We start from the raw sequence: 22,712 nt of genomic DNA, 5'->3' as shown, positions 1-22,712 counted from the left end.
GCGACGCACTAGTTAATTATAAACGGAATTAAATACTCGATGTCGAGCGTCCAATATTAATTCAAACCTCCAACCCATTTGTCTTCTGAAGTAAAGAAGACTCTGATCTCTGCGAATTTCCTAAGCTTATCTTGCGGCACGGGAAGTTACACGAGACCGCGACGCGCCTCTCCATAATTTCCCCGGACAAATAGTCTTTCCACAATTATCCTTATCCACGATGATCGACCGACGCGATGATTTATCCCCAGCAGGCACAAACCGGCACATCAAGCCCTCGCGATCAGCTCGGGATCTCCCTTCCACGGCGATCCTCTGTCAACGTCCGTTATACCCTTGCACCATCACTACCACCACTACTACCACCACTACCACCACCACTACCACCACCACTACCACCACCACTACCATCATCACCATCACCGCCACCGTCACGACACTCGACCCTACAACAACAGCACGCAGACCCGCACGTTGCGTACCAATGGCGAACGCGCACCCTCACTCACCCCATTCTCGTCCGCGGCTCTGCTTCTGTGTTACAGAGTTCCTGCCCTCCTCCACCTCCGTAGACCTGTCGGGCACGGACTCAGCCCTGTACCCGTTCGACCCGCAGCAGGAGAACTACCAGGAGATCTGGTTGCCGCCGACCAGTATGTACCCCTATTTTCTGTTCCCCGGGACCGCGCGCACCCCGCCGTACTACGACCCCGAGAGCACGTACGACATACGGGAGCCCGGCGAACAACACCGCCATCGCCATGGCCATCGGCATCGTCATCAGGAGGCGCCGGAACTACCCGGCAGACCGGCTGTTCTCGTCGTCGAGGCATACGATCCTCGGTCCGATTCGGATCGGTACGACACCGACATGAATCGGTTCGAGGATCGATTGGCGACCTCGCGTCCAGCCGTTAATCATCCGGATCGGTCGACGGATGGATCTTCTTCCTCCTTCTCCTTCTCTTCTTCTTCTTCCTCATCCTCCTTTTCTTCTTCTTCTTCTTCTTCTTCGTCTTCGTTGTCCAAGCATGATCGCGCCTCCAGCACAGTGCACCTGCCGCCCCAAAGCGAGCATGACGCACACCCGCACCAGTATCGGCACCACCACCACCATCACCAACAGCACCAGCACCAGCACCATCGTCAGCACCCCGCACTACCCGCACCGCCGTCCGTCGTCGCGACGCTGTCGTCGTCGTCGGCGGGCTCGTACGCGCCGGCGGCCGCTCGTCCCACGCCTACCGTGCAGGACGAGCCGTTGGGGCCCGGCCACGCCGAGGCACCCCGGCTGCCGGCACAGAGGAAGTTCGCGCCCAGACCCACCTACGAGCACCGCGCGATCTTCGACCGCGCCGACGACGATCTCGACGACCTCGACGAGTTCAAGATCGGCGCGCTGCCCGTCGACAGGCTCTTCGATCTCCGCGAGACCTTCGAAGAGTTCGTTGGCCAAGGTTCGTAGCGGGTCCACCGGCGCGTGCTCAGCAAAAGAATCACCTGACTGGTCGCGTCAAGGATTCTCGGAGGATTGCTGGACCCTACTCGGGTCGTACACGCCGGGCACTGCGATGGGCGCGGTATCTCGACGTTCGTGCTCAAGTCAAGCACGAACCAATCCGAGAACTTGGCAACTTTTACGTGATAGACGTGCTGTACTCGCAGCTTGAGTCATTTTTAGGATGTGTTTCGCGGCTGTCGCTCTTAATAAAGATAGAGTTGTTGAATTTCGCGTGTCGCATTGAAAGACGTCTCTGAAAGCTGCTTTTAAATCACTATTGATTCTCTCTACTGAGAGTCACTGAGGAATGTTCTAATGCCATTTCACTTTTATCTAATCGGTGTAAGAGATGAAGACTAAAGTATTTGCCCCCATCTATGTCCCAGCGTAATCTATTTCCGATCATTCATTTAGCGACTGAAGGAACTGATTATTCGTGTGTTATTCACCATTCCGTACAGGTAAACTATGAATTTAGATGGTCTGTATCATGTTTCTTTTGTGACGACTTCTAATGCTTTGATGGCGAAAGTGAATTGAATGAATTTTCAACAGGGTGAAGGCAGATATCGAAAGTGCAAGTCGCACTAGTTTTGACTAAGCTCTTTCTTAATGTTTAGCCAATTAGAAATCTATTCTATAGACATTTCAGAAACAATTCTTCGCTCTAGTAAAAGAAGTTTTATTCATTGAGATTTGCAAATGACTCATTTAGCGACACTGTGTAACAAATAGCATTAATCTTTAAAGGTTAATGAAAGCTGAAGAACCGAAGAATTAGCCCGACGGGAATATTAGTATGTACTAATATTATTTTTGTAAAAGCAGGAATTGTGTAAATTTTCATTCATTATTGTCATGACAATCATTGTATTACTGTCGAGGTTAAGACTTGATTGTGTTAAATCCTTCACGGGATTCCTAAACCATTCATTGCCTAATTGACTTCTTTACCGCTTACAAATAAAAAAGCCGAGTGCATTTGCTGCCGCTGCGAGAGATGCGACTTTCCCGGCAATCGCTTCTTTGCTTATTTCTTCATTCAACGGAAAAGAAATCTCATTCAACGTGCCTGAGTGCACTTAAGACGGGTCAGAAAGTCGCGATTAATCATTTCTCGTTCTCGCACTCCGATGCGACTGCAGCTGCCGGGGGAAAAAAAGCTTTCAATTCCGTCGCATTAATTTCTCATGGCCCTCGCGTCACGCTGCGCATCGTAGCAGCTAAACTCGCGCCGGCTATAAATATTTTCGCGAACTTTCCGTAGAGGACGCTCTCTCGCAATTTTGTAACGACATTTCCCACGCGTGGCCTCGCTCGCTCGCTCGCGAGTGCAATTTTAGATATACGCAATCCCGCCGTTGTGATCTTTGCGCTAGATCCGATCTTCTTTGCGCTCTCCTCTTCGCGAGGATATCGCATAGTGGATACCTCTTAAAGACCTCTCGCGAGAATGTTGGACTCTACCTAAAGATCGCGCCTTTTCTGCCAAACTTGTTACGCCCGGCCGTTTACAGTGAAGGTCATCGCCCATCCCGACAACTCCACCAGCTTAGAGGTGATCGAGTCGCAGTTGGAGAATCCGCTGATCGATGCCGACCATCAGGATCTGCTTGCCATGAAGCAGCTTCCCATCCCAGGCGGCCATCATCATCGCAGCCACCACAAGAGGAATCAGACGGACGATTTCGAACGTGAGTCTCATTGCTTTATTTCCAGTCAAATAAGCTTTCATGATAACGTGATTATCATGACTTTAAATATTGGTGTCCCACATCAACCGCCAAATATTTAAATAACAGATAGTAGAGGTCAAAGCAAGACGAAAATCCATTTTATAATACGAACAGTTAACGAGTTTAATTAATTAAGTCTAAAACGTGCGCTTAATACATAGACTTAATTGGTGAAGCACAGGTAGCGCCAAAAAAATGCAAACTACCGTCTTTTAGGATAGCTTCGCTATTTGGATTAGTGGAGGAAGAAGCTTACTGCTTCATCAATTTCTTTTTATGAAATACACGTGTTTGAAATTTAAAAACGAACTGGATTCTATGAAAATTTCTCGTTGAGCGTTAGCGCGAGACTATACGCGGGATAATGCGTGACGTCAGAAATCGATGAAGATCGCTTCTCCTGATATTCCGATTGCCGTGCAATCAGCGCGAATAATAAAGCGCGCGAATAATAAAGCGCGCGAATAATAATGCGTGATCATAAATTTTTCCACTAAGATGATCTTTCTTGGTCGGTAGGTCGAGTTAAGAGCGGTGCGACGTCACCAGCAAACCACACGTCATGGAAAATTCTATTTGTTTTAATGCGCCGCGCAAATTCATATTTTTCCTGCAAACTGCCCATTGTAACGCAACGGTGCTCTCCGTTGACGGATAAATGAGTTTGCGCGCGAAGAAAATTGAGAAAAAAAAAGAAGCGACGCGTGAGACCTCTTTTATGTACACGACTACCGTCGTAGACACGACGCGGCAATTGGCATTACTTTTTAACGAATGGCGGCAAATGGTTTTATATTGCCTCTCGAACGTATCGAAATATTTTCATTTTTACAAAACGGTAATTGGGCTGTATTTTACACGAAAGATCACAGTTGACCTGTTTCAATTATTTTCGTTGAAATGTTAATTTTGAAAATTTTAATTATTAAATTTATATATACATTATTAATTTACACTACTGCTTTATAGTTAATATGTACAGTAAAATAAACATTAAGAGAAAGAGCGGTATTTTAATATATTATTTCCTCTCTTTGTTGCTTAAATTTTACGTAAAACATATATAATGAATTATTTTTTTAACGCACGTATCACACTGAGAGAAGAGATATTAAGAAATAGTAGATATTTATTCAGTGAATAGCAACAAAAAAGTTTTCCTTATACCATAATATAATAAAATATTTTTTTTAAATAAGAAAACGTACATTTTCTTAAAATCCTTAATAAAATCTTAACTTTTCACGAAAACAATTATTTGTTCTATTTAAATAAATACGTAAATTATACATTTTACATAAATTAGTATCCACTCAGTATTATAGAGAAAAAGGATATCTCAGCAATAGTAGATATTTATTCTGTAGGTAACAATAACAGAGTTTTAATTGTATTAATATATTGAAGTTTTTATACTTGTAAAATAATATAGTAAAATATTTTTTAAATAAGAAAATGTACATTTTCTTAACACTTTAATAAAATCTTAACTTTTGCAATTATTTATATTACTTAAATATTTAACTATTAAATATTTAAATTACTATTTAAACCAAATAAATATCTACTATTTTTTAGATATTTTTTTCTCCCAATGTAGACTAATATGAAAGCAGTGAACTTGCACTTGTAATTTCACTTGCAAAGCTAGTTGGAAGAAGGAAAAAGAAAATAGACCACGTACATTTATTCGAAAAAAAGCGAAATTCAGAAAAATAATATTGTCTTACTCTCGCGCGGAACGATTCCGTGATAATGGAAATAAAATTTAAAACGCTGGAAGAACGCATTGAACATATATTCGCCGCTCTGTTCGTACGTGAACGCGCGAGAGAATTTCGACGCGTTTCATGGAGGTTATTTCTATCCGAATTTTCACAATAAACGTGAAACTTTTTATGTCACGTGTCCGAAAATTGATTGCCCGTTATGGATGGATTCGATACGATAAATAGGATTTTCGATAGGATTTCCCGTTTACATGTTATAGATATGGGAAGAAAAACACGGAGGATGAGGAAGCAAAGAGAAAGAGAGAGTATTCGCGCGGCGTTACACGCCGCAATGGAATTTCGAAAATTCATGGCGATACCTCGCCGAGAATATTAATTACACCGCGGTCGGATAAATCTTCGCGCGTCCGAAATAATTTTTCCGCGGTTGAAAAAAGGCACGTCCGCTTCAATATATCGAATAGTGATAACCGGTCACAATAAAAGTAGCCCTCGGTTGCCGATGCAACGCGCCCAGCGCAATTAAATTCATTAGTTTCCGCGCAACAAAATGTATTTCCGCGCACGACTTTATTATTCGCCAAATAAATAAATTGCCGCACTTGAAATCGCGAGCTTCCCGGCCGAAGCCCCAGACCTTTTACATTTTCACCTCTGTGCGCGACGCACAGCAACATTTTATTTATTTCTTCGTGCGACTTTTACGTTTATTTATTCGTTCATGCGTAACCGCACACGCATAACTTATGCATCAGCAAAATTAAAATTGCGGATGTCGCGACGCCTCGCCGAAAACAAACACACGCGCGGGGAAGGAATATATTAAATTATATAGAAAACAAGAGATGACAACATAAAAATTGTGCAAAATTACTCCCATTCTAATTGAGATAATGAAGTAGATTCACGAGACTGATATCACAGCCGTGCACGGAAGAAAACAACCACGGTTGGATTCACGTGACATACACGGAGAAAACTACTATGGTTGCTACATTCATATATTCTATGGTTAGAAAGAAAGAGTTTGGTTGCACTTTACAGCACTAAAAGTACTGCTCAAACTCATATGGATAAGCAATAAAGAAGGCTGGTGCATCGCTTTTAGAGTAACATAGTTACTATATCTTGTATATATAAGCAAAAAATAACACTAATTTTCCTGTTAGGGAGACTATATATAGGCAAGTGATATCTTTAATGTTTTTTCCATGTTTGACTAAAACAAGATTTGGTTGGACTAAACGGAATTTCGGAATTATTATAATGAAATATTTTGGCAATCAGCCAGAACATTTAGTCCTAACAACGATCAGAGTTTGGTTACTGTTGATTCAGTTATAATACCCAAGTGTCGGTTTATTATGACTGTAAAGTATGATTGGATGAATGTGACATGTTTAATCAATGATTGTTGATTAAACAGAATTTCTAAGCAGAATTTCTGATTATTATAATCACATATTCTGATGTTCAACGCCTGTTAGATCATAGGTCAATATATAAAAGATATGTCGAGAAATGTGGCGTAGCACATACATAGACGACTCAAAGTCCGAATACCCCGGATTCGAATCTCACTGAAAAAAAATTTTGTTATCAAAACAAAAATTGTCAAAATTTGTTTAAAATGCGATGAATCAAATGTTTGGTAATTGCAACCAAAAAATTTAACTGCCGCTTGTTATTTCTTGCTTTCTCACTAATACATCCTACTTAGCACAAACATAGTAATACCAACCAAATGTACCCAAATACTTTTTTCTAAATACAAAAATAACTTTTTCAGTATAAAGACGATTACTTCAAATACAATATAACGTCGAATCAATTAAATTCCAAACAAAATAATCATCTTGAGAAACAACTTTCAGTTTAAAAAAGTGATAAAATTTCTAATAAGGAACGCGAATATAATTTTTTTCACGTTGTTTAAAGAAACTAAACTTGTCTAATTACTTCAACCAAACACTTGTAACCAAATTTATTTGTTTATCTTAACCAAAAATATAGTTCATTCATATCCTACTAAATAGCCTAGTTGATGTATCTTAAATTCTGACTCAAATTCCTCTTTTCCATGTGAAGTACGATTTCTTGAAAAACTTTCAAGTACCGGAAGTATTAAAAATGATATATCAGGAAGATATGATATCTGTAATTAGCGATACGCAATAAGTGAAGGAAAATGATAGAACGAGGAAATAATAGAAATTAATTTCGAGAGACCCTCTCTTCATCTCTCTCTCTCGCTCTCGCGGTCCGACGATCGCGATTTTCCGCCGGCGTGGTGAAAGAACGAAGGATCGATCGCATCTCCGCGTAATATCTCGCGAAGATATCACCTCAACGAGTAAGATTTATCGCGGCGAAAGTTTAATTTAATTTCGACTCTCTCTCTCGCCGGTTGCTCTCATTTCCTGCCTCTACTCGTATCTCTACTGCGCGTCCGCATATTATTTCTCCGAGCCGCCGGATTTCGAACTTTAATCCGCCCATCGTACCCAAGACTCGCCCAAGTTTTCGTCGTATTCGATATTACACGACGGTTTTACATCGATCGCCGTTTCCCGGATTCGAGGGAAGCTGCTGAGAGAGCAGGTGCGCGCCAACTCGCCCGATCTCTCGCTCGTCGTTGATTAAGAGAAGCAGATTCCGCCAACAGCCTAATTTCGTCTTTCCGCGAAATCTTAAGGTTCTCTCAAGAGAACCTTAAGATTTTTCGCATGACATTTCGGCCTGTGGCAATAGATTACGCGCGGTATATGTATATGTAAGGCCAATTAAAATTCTGTATGACGAATCTCTCGTGTAATGGAGATATTAAATTTTTCATCATGCGGAAGATTTCAAGTGCACAAAGTTGTCAATTTATACTATCAACAGTGCCAAGAAATTAGACCATACTTTCATTTTGTATCTTTATTTAGTCTCTCTCTTTTTTCTCTTAAAAAAAATATAGAGAAAGAAAGAGAGAGAGAAATCGGAAATTTATTTTTTACACAAAGAAAAACATTCTTTTGGATTTAATAAATAAACTTTATTGCATTTAAACAAATTTTATTATCTGAATGGCCCAAAGAAACTAATTTTTCAATCAATAAGTACGGTTGCTTAACTTTTCAAATAATTTTATTGCTTGGTTCAAAGAAGAAAATATTTGTATTTAATTAACTCATTATATTTTAGTGGAAAAAGACTGTATAAATAATGTTGAAAAAATTTGACATTTCTTTTTTCGTGTTACTGACGTCTATCTTTTTTATTATTTCATCGTGTTCGTCCTTTTTCCACCGTGATTTCCTATTCTATCATCTTGTGATGAAGATTATCTCGTCGCCCATCCTTTTTATTGACCACTAGAATTCCTCAAGTCAGAGTTAGGAGACCGTCCGTCATTTGTGGGGAAGAAATGAATAAGTGAGTGAGAGACAAGCTGCAGCGTGCTTCGTCATTTTAATCTTACAGTGCTTCTCTCTCACTTCTATTAGAGTTATATTAGTTAATACAAACGATAGATTAGATTTAGCAACATTTCAAGCAATAGCTTTTTTCAAATAACATAATGATCCAACAAAACTTAATTTAAAATATAATCAAATAATATATTATATATTATAATATATTATATAATATATAATATTTAAGGAAATTTAAATGTTGGGCTGATCTTCCACGAAAACGTCCCGGGAACAATATTGGATTTACGTATTCTTTTCTTTTCGAACGCTTTAGGAGTGGCTAATACACAAAGAAAGAAGTTTCATTGGACTTAGTGATCTTATTTGTTTGACTTCGATTCGTTTGATCCAACAATATTTTACATCAAACCATATCATTTTGTATCATTTTATTTCATCAGACTAACTCATGCTGCTTGATAGAAAGAACACTATTATGAATTCCGTTTTTTCAAAGAAAATTTTCGACCGAATATATTATTATAATATATAAATATATAATATATTAATATATTATATATTAAAAGCAAACAACGTCACACATGGTTTTACGGTTGGCGTATTCGAATAAAGTATGGATTAGGGGCGGAAATCCCTACAGGAAAATTTTCGGACCAAGTACACGCACGAAACTTCGTACTTTGCGCGACGGAAACTTTTGACACTCCCTATCCCTCCATCTGCTTTGGCATCTCTGTGTAATGATGTATCGCGTATAGTACGTTGCGCAATTACACACGCGAACGCGTGTCATGATACCAAGCGCGTGCGTCGCGAGATGCCAAGGAGATTAGCGTTTGTTTCACATTCATACATCGATTTTTCGCCGAATGTTCAATATTTACGGGAGTAACAAGCTTCGCTTGTTCCAAATGACCGATTGGTAACGCGTGCAGCACATTTCCGTGGACTCTCCTTTCAGGAATACAACGCACTTCAAAAGAAATGTCGCACGACATTGGGTGCGTTTTATTTGGACGCTTTTACAGCGTTTGCAGCGAATTGACGTGTTTGTTGCAAGGATCTTCTTCGTCGTCAAATAATCCTAATAAGGTTAATGTTTCTAAAATTAAGATAGACATTAATCTTTTTCTTTTCGCTCACGATCTTGATACTTACGATCGTTTACAAGCGTGAGCGTTCACAGCGCGTAAACGTCCAAGTGGAACGCGCTCATTGTCAGCGACCTCAGTTCCTTTTTGATTAGTCAATTGCTCATCGATATTTTTATGTAGAAAGGTCATAGCGACATGAAACAAAAAATATTTAAAAGCTGAGGCTGCCCCGTTTTCAATAAAAGGGATTAACTACACTGTATATTGTACATTGTATTTAACAAACGGAAGATTATATTATTTTAATCCTTCGCGTGCAATGTTGGATTTGTGAGGCCCTGAATAAGGATATATTGCGTAATGTATGTGTTAACGTAATTGTAATGTAAAGAAATCAATTTTATAAACACTATAAATGCGAGCATTCAGTTTGTCGACAACATCGGATGACAAATTCTCAAGCGATGATTGATAGCCGTAAATCGGCCGGTTCTCTTGTGACACCTGACTGTCCCAAATGGAAATACATAGCCGACAGACTTTAAAACTTCCCGGTCCTAAATGTATGTACAAATCGCGTAAAAATTGGTTCGTAAAATACGAACGGGATTCACGGGCCACCACCGCTTGACACCACTCGAAGTACTTCAAATCGATACTATGTTCGATGAGCACGGCCGTGCGTTATAATTACGACAGCGCGTTTGTTTAGTCGTGCCAATAACGGGCAACGATTTCGCGCCTACGTCACGTGTCCGCTTGTTTGTACGTCGCGATTCCCAAGGGAATGACGAACGTGAAAAAAATGACAAAAAGGGCCACGAGAAACGCATTCGGATCGATTCATCGGAATTCCGTCACGGCAATTAACTCTCCGAGCAAAAAGGGGAGAGAGAGAGAGAGAGAGAGAAGAGGAAAACGATAGGTCATTAAAACCATATCCGACAATTGAGCGCTCCGAAATCTTTCGTTTGTCAATTACGAGCTAGCTGGCTTCTTGTTGTTTAATCAGTATTGCAGTCGCTTGTAATCCGTTGCAGAATATCCGTTACTGCTGTGCGTTTTAACGCGAATGCGCGTTCGCAGGAGACCAGAAGAAAATTAATTTTAAAATAAGAGTGTGAAGAGAGAAAGAGAAAGAGAGTGAGACAAACGACAAGTTAATGAATTTTTTCACGCGATAAATCCGACGTGTATTTTGTACTCGTTTTAATGAGAGATAAAGTTAAAATTATTTCAGCCATAATTTTGCAGGATATACGCTGATCTCTCTCTCTCTCTCTCTCTCTCTCTCTCTCTCTCTCTCTCTTTCTCTCTCTCTCTATCTGTCTGCAAAATAATTATTGCTAGATTATTTGCTGCGAAGAAAATGTTCTCCTGTGCGAATTAGATTTTTATCGATATGTAATGGTTACTTTTTTCTCGCGTGCTCGGTAATGCTTTACGGCTTTATCAATAAAAAAAGAAAATGAGAAATCCCAGATAGAGTGATTTCGATCATCGAATTCTCACGCACGTACGCGCACACGTGTGCAAAAGTTAACGAGGCTTATCTTGCAATTTGAAAGCCGGGCGAATTAACGCCCTTTCGCCATTCTTTCCCGGACGCGCACAACAAATGTCACAACTCATTGGAAACAGCGCAGATAATTCGCTGTAACAAATGACCGGTTAAATTAAGCTACGAAACGAGGATGCGCCACACAACGCCCGGGACAAAATATGTAAATTGCCCCCATTGGTTAAAGTAACAGCGCGAAGGGGGAGGGGGAGACGCTGGGAAATTTTTTTGTTCGGTGTCACAGCGGGCGCGGTGGCCGTGAATAACCGGGGCGCGATTAGCCGGCGTTTTTGGCGCCGGGCGCGGATCTTGTTGCTCCATAATTATTGCTTGTAACTAATTGCCCGCGTGGCCAATTAACGTCAAATATGGGAAACGCAATTGCGATCGGGAAGCGCCGCGCGCTCGCTCAGCGCTTTGCGCGCTTCTTTAACGCGATTTCCTCTCAATTACAGCCGCGCTAATTACTCGGTTGGCCGATCAATTACGGATATTCATTGTGGTTTCAAATATATAAATAGCGGATAAAATCGACCGCTACACGGTGGCGCGGGCTAATGATTAATTAGCACGTACGCTCGTTCCTTCGTTCATTGTCGCGTTTGACGGCGCGCGTGTCACCTCTTTTTCTTTTTTGCTTTTTTTTCCTTTCCTTTCGTTTTTCGTGTATGGAGAAACAACTCAGTAGCTCCCGCGAAAATTATCAAACACTGCCTCGTCGAGTGACTCGAAATAAAATGGGGAGAACTTTCTGTCCTTTCTCTCTTTTCAACCTCGCAACACGCTCTTCCTTCCACGCAATTTGGCTACGCCGTCTCTCTGACGAGGTTGATCACATTTGTATCGAATAAATTACTGAATTTGTTAATAATCGCTTTATTTACCGGCCTATACACGCGCGCGCGCCCCATTCGACGATTTAATTCGAACCTCACGATAAAAACACGACGCGAGCCAAGTGAAATATTGTCGAGCGCCGGGCATGAAAATTACTCGCGCGAAAAATCATTTTGGACGCACACGCACGCACGCATGCGCGCTGAAGCTCGCTCGATCCCCGCCGTCGTATCCGCTGTCAATTAAAATCGCATTTAAGGGTGACTTACCTCGGCGGCGGCGATTTAATTTTTACGTCAAACGTTTAATCGGATATATATCCGACCCCGGCGGTGTAAAACGCGTACGCGATGAGAACCTCCCGACCAAGCCGGGAGCGACACAGTTGAATCCGCTCGCTGTGAAGTGGATCTCATGCTCGACGAATTCGTGAACTGAAAGTTCGTTATACAGCGTTACAAATTTCCGGCGATGTCTCGCTCTCGGCCCGAGATGGCGGAGAACTCGGCCGGGCGAGAATTAGCGGCCGCGAATCTCCGCGAGCGGGCGAAGTGAATTACGCGCTGAATCTTGATTCCTCCCTCTTTTCCTCCTCCCCGCGCAAGAATCGCATTCGATATCGTATTAATATAGCGCGCCTGGGTCGAACGTTTCACCGATTTCACGGTTACGCTGAATATGCAACACACACCCGCGTGAAATCGCAATTTCGTTAACTAGGCGATTCGCGTCCACTTGGCGACTTGGCCGCAAAGATCGCGAACTTGCGGGATGAATTCACGACTCCCCGATTATTTCTAGTCTTGGTAATAGACACGATTTAATGGAAGTGTTACGAGAATACGCGGAGCAAGATATAAATGGCAATCTGGCTGATTTTCGACTGTCCCGCGACAGCTTGTCACATTTTGTCCTTCTACGTTTCCACGTGATGTCTCAGTGAGCGATAGCGGGATTTGCGGCCCGTTTTACGGAACTAAAGCGATATCGCGAGGATTATTTGCGCAAACTCCTTCGCCTCAAATCAACCAGCCTAAGTGCACCCGTAATTAACAGTCGAACCGCTGTTAGCACTGGAACTATCGACAGTTAACACACTGCAAATCCAATAGTGTTGTTTCAAGACCTTAAATGTGTGATTCGGCTACAGTTCTTTTTCTTTATGGGTCTTTACGGTTTTAAATCGTCACGCATTAACACGTCTAAGAGAAACGTGCAAATTATAATCTAATGCGTTTAAGCGCATTAAATGACGTAACTTAAAAGAAAAACATAAAAGAGATTCAGCCGAAATAACACGCTTAGATTTGCACTAGAATAAGTGGAAGTGATCTTTGGATGCTCAGAGTCATTTTGACTCTTTGCCACTCAAATATTTAACTCTCTCTGTTCCTACTCGTATTAATAATGATTTCTAAACACACTAAAAATATAATTTACAAAATCTAGACATTTTATCTATGGTAAGCTAATTTGTGGCAGTTTTTATAATTTTTTCAAACTTATTTCTTGCAGTAAAATGCATAATTATTCTTACCCTCTATACTTGGTATATTGGAGGAAATATTGTAGTAAAAAGTACATCAAACTTATATTTTTCTTTACAATTTTTTTTTGTAAATTTATATTATATAATACTAAAATTGTATTGTAAGTTATTACAGAAATAACAAATTTATATTTATGTATCTATTTGATATATAAAAACATTCAAGAAATTACATTAATAAGTAGTCAAATATAATAAATAGTAAAAAGTCAAACGTACATAATATTTTTAAACAGATATTAATATAATTTTAAAATATATCAATATAATTTTATACTGTCCAAGATGACCAAAATTTGGTTGTAATTTTTTTTACAATATTGTCTCTCTGTGTACATATACGTGACTGAACACAGAATAAAATATAAATTTAATATCATTATTAGAAAACTAAAATCTGAAAAAATTGTTTGTACACTGTTTTTACAACACTGATAATTAAATGAAGTGTTCAATCTGGCATCCTAAAATAAACTAAAAAATAATTCATCACAATATCATCGACTTCTTTCGTTACTCCTTCAATGTGTTCTACTTTAAAAATAATTAAAAATCATGAAGGATTTTTTCCTAAACCACGAAAAACGGAAATAGTGATAAAGAAAATAATCAAAATGGACTCCATCGAGTGTTCTAGAGTTAACAATTTTTCAGAGTGATTAGAATAACAGAATTTTGAAAAAAATATATAATGTGCAAAAGAAAAATATTCATTTCCTTTTATAATTTTACTGTCAATTAAAAATATAAAATGCATCAATATAAATTTAAGTGATTTCTATCACTTAAAAAATTATAAAGTTGTGATTTTGACTGCTTTAGTTGTTCTATTGTTAGTCGTTAATTGTTAATAAATTAACCGTTTGAGATACATAAGATTACACATGTCAACCTTATTTAGCAGCTTCCTCTTTAACAAATCTCTTATTTTCAGTCGTACGGCTCCTCGTTGACGGTGCAAATAATATTACACATTTACGCTGTATTACAATCCAAGTATGTGGATTATGATATGGTCGTAACATGTTGAAAATCGGCTCACGTTACACAGTAACGCGCTGTTTTGCGTAATATACGTGCCGCAAGGTAACGGCTATAAATATCCGCGCCGACATTGGGGAGAAATCTTTCACTCAGCAGAAGCAGAATTTCTCTCGTACGACGGCAACAAAAAGAGAGCCTTATTCCGTGCCGTTACCGTAAGTGCTAAACGCGGAAACGAGCGCACGCATCTCAACCCACGCGACGCGTTTTAGCCGGAGGTCCATTTTCCGCGAGCAAATGATCTCGTTCGTTCGAGAGTCTAACGACTCGGCGAGAGCGAGTTTCTGCATCCGCGCACCTGTGTTACGTCGAAAGGGTCTCTACCTGACCGGGAGAGAGGCGGCCGCGATATATCTCGCAGCGCGAAGCCAAGAGAGCCCGGCATCGATCTCGAGGAACCGACTGCGACACAAGTTCCAATTACCGCCGCGCGGAATTGCTCTTGTTTCATCGGGACCGGGCTCTGGAATCTTCCCTGTAACGCGAGGCCGACAGGAGGTCGAAGTCACGATATTGATATTCCGTCGGAAACGCTTCATACGCATCCCGATAATCTTCACAAACATTCCAACACCGTGGAGCTCGGCATGGTTCAAAATACACGTCCGCGAAATTTATAACAACTAAAGGGATACCGCAATCGAAATTTTTACCGATAGACTATTTTTTTCTGCAAAATTTACGTTGTATCAGCTGCGCAATACTACAAATGCCCTTACAATAAAAATATGTACGAGAATTAATTGGAACATTGTATAACAAAAACGAGAAAAAATTTCAGAATTGAAATTCGAATATAACTCAGTCTGTCAGACACTGTCAATTAAAGTTGATATTTTTCTGAAAGTAAAGTCTGTAGCATGTATAAATTGAGCGCAAGTTTTGTTCCGCTCAAAAAAATTTGAAAGAACATTGCTGTACCTTTGCATGTGAATTCATAAGTTTAATAAGAATATGAAAAATTTCCCGACACAACATTGACTTTTTTTTACAAAGTTTACGTCTTGCTTGTACAGAATTACAAATGCTTTTACACAACAAAAGTATATGCAAAAATTAATTGGAACATTGTTCAATATATGACGAAAACGAAAAAAAATTTTTGAGTTAAATTTCGAGCTGTCAATTAGTGCAATATTTGTTTAATACAAAAATTCCACAGGTTGTACATACCGAAACTGTGGATGCTCCAATCAGGAAAATTTCAATGATCATTACTAAGAATTAAAAAATATCTATTCAGTGGGTACTAATAACATATTTATTATATTGAAATAAAATATTTTTTAAATAAGAAAATATTTTCTTAAAATTTTAGCTTCTTATGAAAGCAATTGTTTATTATATTTAAATAAAAGAATTTGAATTTTTTTAAGTAGATATATGTTTGATAATAGTACTTATCGAATAAATATTTTATTTTTTAGGTATTTTTCCCTCACAGTGCAGACACTCGCGTTCTATGATTTTTGATATGTTTGATTCTTATTTGATAAGACCAATTCAATAATAAGATTGATTCATTGTATGTATTTAATGTGAATCAGCCGTTCAATTTGTTTCCCGTTGAATTTCACTCGCTTTACATACACTCGCAAATTGCAAAAGTACCCGAATTGAAGTACGTAAATTGAAATTTAGCCTACGAATACCGTCGAACTTATAGACCACCTGAGTCGAAATTTTGACTCTACATTGACTCTGCAAATTCTGTCGAACTTGAAGCGTCAATAAAGAATCTCGAAATATATAAGCTGTTGACCTACCTTAATGCTGCGAATGATCACTTGTTGCAGTTTTCTTTATGTTGATGAAGCTCGAAGACTCGTTCAGAACTTATGTAATATTTTAAATTCGTTTTTATTAAGAAGCTCGTTCAGGAATTATGTAATATTTTAAATTCGTTTTTATTTTTAATTATTCGAATTATTTCTTTCATTATTTAATATTTGTTTATCTCAGTGTATTTTTATAGAATTGCATTCATTGACTGCCGGTCTGATATTTTTGAACTGACAAAGTCTATACAGAGAAAAGTGCATACTGCGTTCAAATAAATATTATTTATTTCAAGTACTTCATAAGTTTACATAAATCTATCATAAGTATGTCATAAGCATCAAATTTGTTCAAAATACATTCTGAATCCTAATAAGTTTAGTATTTCAATCGGGAATATAAAATTAAAACAAGAATTTGATTTGCTCGGCATTGAACCAACTTTTGCTTTGTTAAAATTTTATAATGTTCTCGTAAAGAGAATGTTTTTCTTTTGAATACATAATAATGAGTTTTTCTTAAATTTGCAATGAGTATATTTTAGGACTATTATAAAAAAAAATTATTTGTTGAAGATGAAAATTATTAAAATTATTAAAAAAAAGAAAATAAATTAAACAACATTTTTCTCAGCAGCAGCATGATATTTTTCTCTGTGTAGAGACGCGATCAAAACCGTCCTTTCACTTCCGCGACGAAAATGTTGGAAAAATTAAACGCCCGGACGCATCGAATGCACCAAACCGACACTCGCTCAGCGCCATTTGTTTCGGCCGAAAAATCTTTAAAAAATGCACAACGTATGTGCAGATCTCGAAAAAGATGAGAATATACGGTCATCGAGTCATTCGGATCAACTAACTATTTAGCAAAGCCCGTTCTCTTATATACATTATTAAGCGACTTTTCAATTAGGAATGAGATCAAAATATGAAATACAAGCGACGTCCTCACCACTTACCTTAGTACCTACTTTGAGAGGATCTTGAGACCGCTATTCAACTCCCTCGATATATTTCCCTTCGCGGGAGAAATGTCGAAAAAATTGCGCGCACGGATGCATTCGATGCGTACTTGCTAGTTGCTAAACATGATAGTTGATAGTGTCTGACAGGAAAATCTCTAAAAAAAATACATGTGTTTGTACGGAACCCGGTCGATAATTGTTCGATACCTCATCGTCACGGATATATTATAATCAACAATGAGCGAGATATGGTATTATCATTAATGTACATTAATATATTAATTGGAAAATATATACACGCGATTGGCAACTGGCTATATTTGAACGAAATTTATACAGATAAGCGTACATTAAATTATTTAACAAGGATTGATATGTGGGTGAATGGGTAAAAGAACAAAACAATCTCATCTCTTCCTACTTTTTCTTTTTTCTTTTTTTCTATTTTTTTTTAAACTTCTTAAGTGGTATAACTAAAAAATTTTCATGAAAAAATATTAAATTCCTCTTTTGATTTACTTAAAAATTATTGTATATTTTTCATTCATAAAATACAAATGAGATATACTTTGTATTTTATCTTTCAAAATTCTTCAAAGAAAACAACAATGAAGAGAAAAGAAATCTAGATATGTTTATATGAAAAAGAAAAACTCGCCCTGAGGGAAATCGCGTAGTCATTTTAAATTACCACTGAAGAGGTTAATGGAAGTTTTGATGAGATTTTATCAGTTCTTAAAAGAACTGATATGAAGCTGTAAAAGAAAAGATAGCAGTTATGTGTCCAATAATGCTGTTAATTAATAAAGATTTAAATTTAGATTCCGTAAAGGATTAAGTAGACATTGGGGAAAAGAAAATGTGAGCAAGATCACAATCGTGAACCAAAGAGCATTGACAGATGTAAACAAAATTGCAATCGTGAAGGAGCATTATTAGACAGAAAAAGCAACACTTGTAAAATTTATATTATATTCTAAGGCCGACATTTATAGAGTTATAAGTTATTTAAGATCTTTGATTGAGAACATAATTAATTAAATTTCTATTCATGGGCCATTACGCGGATGTTTGGACCAATGTTTCTGGTATGAAATAATGTAAAAAATACGGGTATAAGTTGATGATTAATCGAAAATCAATGAAGTTATAATTATATGTCGGATGATAGCAAACTATGAATGCCAGCCTAAATTTCGACTCAGGTATTTTTTACTTCCGGTAGGTACGGAAACGTAATAAATGATTTGGCACACCTGGGAAATATATGATGCGTCGCTATCCTCGCCGTCCTTGCGTCCTGCCTTCTCAGTTTCGGCTTCTCGTCCTGATTGCTCCGTCGTGGTGATTGACACTGAACACTGACACCCGCGTAGACACGATTTGATCAAAGGTACACGTGTTAAATGACACGATGCCAACGAGATACTAATTATGCGTTTCGAAAGAAGTGACGAAATAGTTTAATCACTCGACACTGACACACGCGTGACATGCTCGTGTCGCTCGCCGGCCCGAGACTGAATGGGAAGAGTCGGAAGAGTCCGCGAGTCACGTGACCGCCTTAAAGGTCTTGGATGTTTTGGTTGTACAGAGGAACAATGAATAACGTACCGAAACACGTAACAGTCATACGCGCATCGCTCGTTGGCCCGAGACTGAATGAAAAGTTTCGGAACAGTCCGTGAGAGATACACAAGTAAATTTACCCGTCTTGGAGGTCGCGAATGTTTTGACTATGAAATCGTCCAGTGCTCATTGTGATGAGCGATAATCGTTGACGACGGGAAAGGGACTGTGTTTACATTTCTTGCAGATTGTTTTAATACTCTTGCGCGTCGCATGTTTTTGTCCACAACTGAATGTATTACTGCCTGAAATAAAGAACAAAAATTAAATACGAATAGAATACTGAAATAATCAAAAATTAATTAATTTATGATATAAGTTCTTTCTAATGGACGGTTCATTATGACATTAATCATTTGTGTGTAACTGTTCCTCATCGTTTCGTCTCATATTGAGGAATGCTTCGCTTCATTTTTGCACGTACTTTCACCATGCAAAAGGCTTTTTAATTTGATCTAATTAATACGAAAAGTTTTGCAAAAGGAGTTGGTATCACGTCAACGACATTTTCTTACAAATATTATTTTGTATTGACTCAGCCGAATTAAAAATGCTTTTGTATGGTGAAAGTACATGCAAAAATGAAATAGAGCATTCCTCTTACGAAACAATATTATAAGAAAACTATTTAGAACAGTAGTATTTTCGTCGATTAACGAAAATACTACTGTTTTAACTATTGAAAACTTATATTAAAACTATTTACAAAATTAACGAATAGATTTTCTATAGTTTTCCAATAGTGTTATAATAATTATACAGTAGTATTTCAATATTTTTCAATAGTACTTCATATAGTACTATTGAAAATACTTCAATAGTTTTCCTACATTGTTCCCAGTAATTTTTTCTTATAGTTTCTTTCCGTAAGGGTCCTCACTCAGGGATAGAAACGATATGGAATTATTGCTATCATGACATTGATTTCCTTTTGCAAATATTAATTGCAAATTGTGTAATTTATTTTTCTATAAATATTTAGCTTAGATATTATTATACAAATAAGTAAATGTTATCTCCGAAGAATGAATACTTTTGACGAGATATTCGATATTTGACGAGATTTTTGCAGAGGAGAATAAAATAAAAAAAAAACTTCGATTCTCTTTTCGATAAACGTACTTCAATCCTTTTATGCGCAGAATTGCCTGAAAAATCGGTTTACATACTATTCTTTTTAAAAAATAAGAATTAACTTTCAAATAAGTTTTATGTTATATAAAAGTTCTTTTTGTCATATAAAAGCGTCTAAAAAATGTATTCATTCCTATGTCGTATTATATGTTTTCTTCGAAATAATGTTTTTTTACATACAATACTTTTCTATAAAACTTTCTTTATTTGATTTACCTTGTATAATAACGACTACATTTATTAGAAAATGTATCAAAAGCATATTTTGATGAGAATACGAGTATTGGGATATTGACAATAACGTATTCATGTAGAATCTATACGTAGAATTTAGTTCTATATGTAGAAATTATGCATATATGAAAAAAAAAGTAAATGGACAGTGACATCATGTCAGCACTTATTTAACGATGGTCTTTACTTGATAAATATCAATATATATCTATATATATCTATATTTGAAAACTTTGTCGACAAAATACTGACTTTTTCTGCATAGTCTACATATTGCTTGCACAAAACTACAAATACTTTTACACAATGAAAATATGTGTAGAAATGAGTGGTTGTATTGCTCAATATGTGAGAAAAACGATAAAAAATTTGAAAATTTACATCTCGAGCTATCAATAAGCGTAAATATTTGCTTGATATAAAACTTTTGCAGTTCGTACATGCCTAACGTGCTTTTGCGCCGCTCAGAAAAATTCCAAAGAACATTGCTGTAAACTCCTACAACTGAAGCTTGACACATAAAAAGTTTGCAGAAAGATTTTCATATATGCATAGTTAGGATTTCCTCTAAATATGATAAAATAGAGGAAAGAGAGAACTCATTTGTACAATATCTTATATGTACAAGGAATACAAAAAGAACATTGTGATCATATTGGTATTTATCTGATATTGTTGTTTATCTGATATAATGTTTTGACAATCGCCCCTACGTTATCGACATTTTTGGAATTCGTCGTTCACTTTGGCCTTAAAGAAGAAATTAAATTTTTTAGTAAAATTTTGATATTTATTTTATAAAAATAGAACTAAAACAAAAATAAAAATTTTAATTCAAAGACTATAACTGCAACATTATTTTATATGAAATTTTCCATTTCCTTGATTGGACTATTGTACAAATGTAAATCACGCAAACCAGTAAAGTGTGCAAAAATGGTCGATTTGAAGCACACATAAAAATAAATTTTTTGTTTAAATATAAATATATTACTTATTTATATATATATAAAATTCCAACAAGTCTGTTTAGTTCTCCTTAAATCAGTTCCCGAAAAATGCTGCTTTTTTGAAAATATTATTTATCGCCTTTAATATTTCAAAGTCTCATGAATATTTTGATCGTTTGATTTATGTAAGAATATCGAGAGAGCTGGTCAGCCGTAAATAACCATGTCGAATTTCAAAATCGATATAGTTCACATCATAATTTGCCTAATTTCCACGCTGGTTCTCGTGAACGAGAACACGCGCTCAGAGCGAGGCGAGGTAGATTTCTAAAAAATTTCTTCGCGCACGCAGCGCCGATATTAATCGCGTGCCGAGGCGCGCGCAATTTCACCATGTCGCTGCGCCGCGAATGAAAATTATACTCCCCTCAAATTCCCATTCTCGCGCCATTTATTGAAACTTTAAACAGCGATCGCGGCCAACATTTTGCTCGCCGAGCCTGCGAAACGAGTGCGCTCGCACACGAATTCACGAGCGATTCAGGGGTGCGATTAAGGGCCTCCGAAGGGGCCGCGAGGGGTTGGCGGACCGCTCGTTTGTCTTAATAAAGTGCGTCGAAGCCATGCTCTCTACGGCGGCTGACTTATGGCCAGTCATCTGGTGGGGCGGTTCTCCTCATGGGCAATCCCAGGTCTTTTTTTCCCCCCTCCCTCATCCGCCCGAAAAGCTAGTCCCGCTTGCTCTACCCCATATTCACCCTAGAGCCGCCATCTCTTCCCCCCTCCCCCGCGATCATTAAATCTGTCGCCGGGTGTCCATCAATCGAAGGGAGGATGTCGGTTAATGATGGCCATCGTTCGTCATCGGGTGGATAACCATCTCCTCCCTCTCTTCGGTAGCTTGTCGAATTCAAATTTGTAATAGGACTAGGAATTCTAATAGGGATCTCGACATGAGATAGTTCGTCGTTATGCTCTCTCTCAAGAGAGAGAGAGAGAGAGAGAGAAAGAGAGAGATGTAACAGCGTTTCCGGATAATTCTTTCTGTGAAGTAAAAATAGGAGCTTTTGACAATACTGAATTATTACTCTCGCGATATTATATTAATGAGATGTTCGTTTAATTCAAGAAATCTCCTTCACGCTTTAATGACGCTGTGCGTAAATAGCAGCGAGAAATGTTCGGGATCCCGATTTGATACCTGCGATTCTTGCGGGGTTGGAAATAACGTGGTATACGATAAGCGTCGCTGCCCTGTGGCGGGGCGGCACGTCGATGCAAACTCGATCCGCCGCGCTGATGATTTATCATTTATTTGTGTATGACCCGGCGGGGGAGAAAAGTGGGTCCGCCTGTGGCACTGTGCAAACAGTGAATTACGGTTGGTAGCCGGGAGGAACTCGGACTCTGGCGTGTTTAACCACACCGATGACGATCTCTTTCGAGGAAAGGTGTTGCACACACATCGCTCGATGCCCACGATCGATTAGTGGAGAGCTCGCGTTTCAATTTACGCGTGGAAGAGAACCAGTTCGCGTCGTA

At 38.3% G+C, this 22,712-nt stretch overlaps 1 protein-coding gene across 3 annotated transcripts in view; it reads left to right on the top strand.

The window, feature by feature from the left end:
* LOC116841223 overlaps positions 1–22,712 on the top strand; it is a 515,039-nt gene that overhangs the window by 414,418 nt on the left and 77,909 nt on the right. The window contains exons 6-7 of one of the 3 annotated variants that reach the window (XM_032808907.1): positions 546–1,457; positions 3,019–3,195. In XM_032808907.1, coding sequence (XP_032664798.1) covers positions 546–1,457; positions 3,019–3,195 — 1,089 coding nt within the window. The remainder of the gene's footprint in view (positions 1–545; positions 1,458–3,018; positions 3,196–22,712) is intronic. The other 2 variants (XM_032808909.1, XM_032808910.1) reach the window with 2 other exon arrangements.

Source organism: Odontomachus brunneus, unplaced genomic scaffold (assembly GCF_010583005.1).
Source record: "Odontomachus brunneus isolate Ranch 3 - 2012 unplaced genomic scaffold, Obru_v1 Obru_scaffold_014, whole genome shotgun sequence".
Taxonomy (NCBI): domain Eukaryota; kingdom Metazoa; phylum Arthropoda; class Insecta; order Hymenoptera; family Formicidae; genus Odontomachus; species Odontomachus brunneus.
The sequence above is the reverse complement of the archived record's forward strand: the minus strand, read 5'-3'. Positions and strand labels throughout refer to the sequence as shown.